Source organism: Hyposmocoma kahamanoa, unplaced genomic scaffold (assembly GCF_003589595.1).
Source record: "Hyposmocoma kahamanoa isolate Upper Pololo Valley unplaced genomic scaffold, ASM358959v1 78, whole genome shotgun sequence".
Classification (NCBI taxonomy): Eukaryota; Metazoa; Arthropoda; class Insecta; order Lepidoptera; family Cosmopterigidae; genus Hyposmocoma; species Hyposmocoma kahamanoa.
Genome location: NW_020653945.1, coordinates 3,006,142 through 3,011,142, shown reverse-complemented (window position 1 = coordinate 3,011,142; position 5,001 = coordinate 3,006,142). Strand labels below are relative to the sequence as shown.

General features: G+C 33.9%; 1 protein-coding gene across 10 annotated transcripts in view; it reads left to right on the top strand.

Moving 5' to 3' along the window:
- LOC113232829 overlaps nucleotides 1-5,001 on the top strand; it is a 94,486-nt gene that overhangs the window by 60,214 nt on the left and 29,271 nt on the right. For all 10 annotated transcript variants that reach the window (XR_003310658.1, XR_003310659.1, XR_003310660.1 and 7 more), the window contains one exon: nucleotides 1,741-1,879. Coding sequence is in view for 7 of the 10 variants with exons in the window: in XM_026467670.1 (XP_026323455.1) it covers nucleotides 1,741-1,879 (139 nt within the window). In the remaining 3 variants the exon portion in view is untranslated. The remainder of the gene's footprint in view (nucleotides 1-1,740; nucleotides 1,880-5,001) is intronic.

The following is a 5,001-nucleotide window of genomic DNA, read 5'->3' as shown; positions in this document are numbered from 1 at the left end:
TTGCAATAAAACGGCAATTTCATACTTTAACCCCTAATATTATAAAAGCTGAGGGGCACTGTCACTACGTCTGTCGCCTGGAGACATAAGTCGACAAGTCCCATGTTATTTCCCCAGCACCCTTAAGCTTCAAAACCGGATCGCAGTAATACTCACATTACTGCTTGGCGAAAGAATAGGGAGTTCGCAGTACTTCCGTGTATTAATTCTTTCACAAGGAACTCTACCGTGTAATAGAGTAAGAGGTTTTAAGTTCAGAATAGAGGTACAAGATAATACTAGTACTAACGATATTAATCGATGACTTTTTTAATCTTAAATAGGAGAGTTGTAAAATTTCATATATGTACATAATTTATTTCATATAATCGTATTATTTTTATAACTTTCATCTGATGCAAGAAGCTTTTGACATATGATCACATGTGGCTTTTTATACCAAGGATACTAAATATTTACACCATTTAAACCATTTAAATCAATGATTTACAATATATACTAAGAAGAACCTAAGAACCTCGCAGGACCATATTACTTTTTATTATACCAAGTGACGGGACGAACAAGTCGTGCGCCTGGTAGTAAGCGACACGCCTATCTATAACAGTTGTAGTGCCACTCAGAGCTTTAAATCACATAGATCTGAGAAGCACTACCGCTGCGCCGGTCGCTCTGAGACATAAGTCGACAATTCCCTTGTGCCTGTAATATCACCAGCACCCTTACCCTTCAAAACCAGGATGCAGTACTCACATTACTGCTTGGTGGAAGAAATAGGTAAGGGTACTTCCCTGGACGAACACTGGAAAAACATAAACGACAACTTTTGTACTACGACTTCTTACAAAACATAATAGTACATTTATAAAAAATTAACTTATAAGTTTTTGTTGTACTAGATACTTTTTAGATCTGTTTTGGTGGTAAGTTGAAAGTTCAACCCCACAGACGACCCCTACCCCCGCTTGCGCATTTTTCACCGTACCGTACAAAATTGTAACTGTTAAAAGCAATCTATTTAATATTTTTATTTTTGTAAACAGGTAAAATCTGATGAAAAGTAATAAAAGTTATTGTTGATAATATTAGTAATTTAGTCCTGGGATGTTGGTAGCATTTTACAATTAACACTGAATATACAATTAATCACCACAACAGTTTATCTATTTGAATGATTGCCTCGACATATTAACTAACAATCTATTAAAATCACTACTTCGAAGCTCGAAATTCGTAGCCATTTTCCCATTATGATGACCTACAGACTTGAGTTTCGATCGGGGCTAGAACTAAGAATATAGTCGTTTGGCAATTTCGAACGGTCCCGTCTTTTTGTTGACGGACGTATGTTCCACAAATTCTCACTAGCGGGGATCCTAAAGCTTGATTTCATTTGATTTAATTGTTACTATGTCATTGACAAACCCCCCCTTTTTTTAACAGTGTAAAAGCTACGATGTTTTGTCAATGTCTGCGTAGTATCAAGTAGTACGCCAGTGGCGATTAGGAATAAAATTAAACATTGGGATCTCCACCAGTGGAGATTTGAGGAACATACCCGTAGGACATCTAGTATATTGGGAAAACGACCCGTAACTACAGATTTCGTACTTCGAGAGTTGGGCCCCAGACGCCCCAGACATCCTTTTTGTATGTTTTTTGATATGATTTCTCGGCACTACTACCAATATTTGTCAAAATTAAGCAATTTAATGTAAAAAACCCTTTTGTTATGTCTAGTTTCTGGTGCAGGCGGAGGAATAATGGGGTGGACAGCCCGAGCTGGCTCATTCGTAGTGGAAAAGATGAACATTTTCAGTTACACTGAAAGTGTTCCTAACGCTACGGTAATTGTTAAACAACCATCCTTTTTAGAGAGGTGAGTTCTTGTTTATATTTTATACTACTCCAGTTATTATTACGCGTTCATTATGGAGACACAATAACATTCGATTCTACAGCAACTCCGAACAGAGAGTTCAGAGCACCAAATCTGTTAATGTTCATGAAACCATTGGTTATTGTGAGACTATAATATTGCAATTATGACAATACTTTGTTATAATTATTAAAACAAATATCGAACACTTAGAAAAAATCCTTCGATCCAGCCGGATTCGAACCGACGTCTTCTAGCAAACCGTGAACGCTATGCCAATTAAGCCACGGAACGAACCAGCGGACCTCACGAATGTTTTCTATGTGCTTGTTGTCGTATCAAAAAAAAAATGTTTAATGCGTAATAATTGTAACAAACTAGGGGAGTGAATTGATATTCAATCATAGATATCCTATATCTATAGCTCAATAGTGTCAGTGGAATGTCAGTGATGGCATTTGTTCAGTCAATCACTTACAATCGATATAGCCTTACTAAAACTACTATGTATATAGATAACTTGTTCGTTCTGTGGCTTGGTTGGCATAGCGTCTGGCACATTTTGCTAGAAGACGTCGGTTCGAATCCGGCCGTATCAAAGGAATTTTTCTGAGTGTATTTTATTTTAATAATTTGTATTAATAATTATAACAAACTAGTGGAGTAATTTCACAAAAAATAAATGAATATCAATCCAATAAAAATTTGAATACAGTGGTTAGCGACATCTTTAACCGGGGCTGGTAGCTGTAAAGGTATCTAACTGCGTGACGAAATACTTTCATAGATTTCTCATAAATGGCGCTATGGCTAAAAAGCCGTTGAAAAACCAAATACAAAGATTCGACAACAAACACAGAAAAATTCGTGAGGTGCGTTGGTTCCTGCCGTGGCTTAGTTGGCATAACGTTTGACACGGTTTGCTAGAAGAAGTCGATTTGAATCTAGCCGGAAGGATTTTTTTTAAGTGTTCGATCTTTATATTAATAATTATAACAAACTAGTGGAGTAATTTCACAAAAAATAATTCAATATCAATTCAATTAAAATTTAAATACTATGGAAATTATTTATATTTTATAATCATATTATAATAGAATACAATAGAATAGAATTCATTTATTACAACACCACAATACAAAAATATACAGAAAGAAATAAAAAAAGACAAAGCAAAAGTAAAACAAAAAATAAAATAACAACGAAGCAAGCATAATCCAATTTTAAAACAGTCGACTCAATGTGTGCGCCCGTTGCGTACGTAAAAGGGTCAAATCAAAAACGACTATGACGCTGATTTTCAATGGACCCTAAATATATGAATAGTTTGTATGAAAAGTTTGATGAATGTATGCGCGTTTAAAGTATTTGTTGTGTTAATTTATACTGTACAAGTCAGGTGGAGTAATAGGAACATATTTTGATTCAAATGTTTTGAGCTCTAGGAAGAAAAGATAAGGTCTTACAAAAATTTTAAAGTACACTACACTTGCCTCTGTTTATTACTTTTAGATGTTTTAACACTCATTACGCTAATTTCAATACTTACGGTGTATTTGCCGAAAACGCGCAAATTGTATTCTAACGTTTCTCTTCCCCAAAAGATGGGGTATGAGGAACAGTTTTTCCCGCCTTTTGGATTTAATACTACGTAGCGACATCTCTTTTTGAAATCGTTTAAACTAATATGTTAGTCCGTTTTATCGACTAAGAGACTACAGTGCTAAACTTCAGATTATGATAACTCAATAAGGCTTCAAGTCCATCTTCCGGGGGGTGTTCCTCTTACCCCTCCTGACCTAAAAATTTAGAAAATAAAAAATAAGGAAATTTTTTTGTCCATCGAGTTTAAAAGCGTAATTTTGGCATTGCTTTATTGTATGATAGTCACATAAGTGGCAAACAATTGACGGTTTCCACTATGCGAGCTGGATGAGAAAATCCCGGGTTCGATTCCCGGTAGGGCCAATTTGGGAAATATGCTTTTCATAATTGGATCTTGTCAGTGTTCTGGGTAGTGTCCCATAGTGAATTTGAAGGTAACTTTTAACATTGTCCTATATACTTACTACGAAATAACTTTTTCTTTAATTTTAAATTACATTTTCAGTCAATATAATAATGATGCTTTATTAGGTTTTCCTTTTACTTGCTAGGTGGATAAAGAACGCTCTGGAGGAATTGATAACGTGATGAGTATGTGTGTGTGATTGATACTGTCTTTTTTTATTTAGTTAATTAATAAAAGTAGATAATTATTTAAATAAATATATACTTTAGGTTATTTATAAAATTAAAACGTAATAAAATCCTAGAGATACGTACTAGTCTAGATATATACGAGCATAATATATTCCATATAGAAAATTTCTAGTTTTAAAACTAAATTTAGTAGTGTAATACAGTTTGTAAAATTTTCAATATTATATTCCTGTCAAAGTCATCGATTTTGGCAAACGGAAACTAAACTTAATTTAAGTCCAATACATTTTATCGAGTTCTTAGGTTTTCGCGATTGTTACACATTGGAAATGAAACTATTTTTCCAGATTTAAATAGCATATATTTGTTTTTTCAAACAAACCGACATTTCGGGCCCTTTACAGATCCCATGGTCACGGTTGACACGTCGGTTTATTAGAAAGAGCAATTTAAAAAAAATGTTTCATTTCCAAAGGATTTTAGTTTAGACTTTGTCAAATTTGTCGCGATAAAACACGACTGAGCAGTTTATAAGTATCGACTATTCAACAGCTCTAAACTAAAAGTAGTGTTATTCCTCATAGCGAAAGGAATATTCACGGAACTTAAATTAAGTTTAGCTTTAGATCGCTTGAATTGACACTAGTAGTCACAACTTATTAATAATTTAGATACAGATTTTTTAATACTTTTTACGTAATATAAGAGTATTTGATATATAAAGTATCTGACTTAGTTCGACTTGGAAGAGTTAATCTATGTAATTACTACAACATATGGCGTTTTCTGATAAATTTATAACTAACGTAGACGATTATCATTAGAGATTTTTTTATCACGGTACGACTTCTCATTAGTTAATACGTGGGGCGCACTATAAGTTTCCGGAATGAATAAGAAAAAATACTATAAATGGTCAG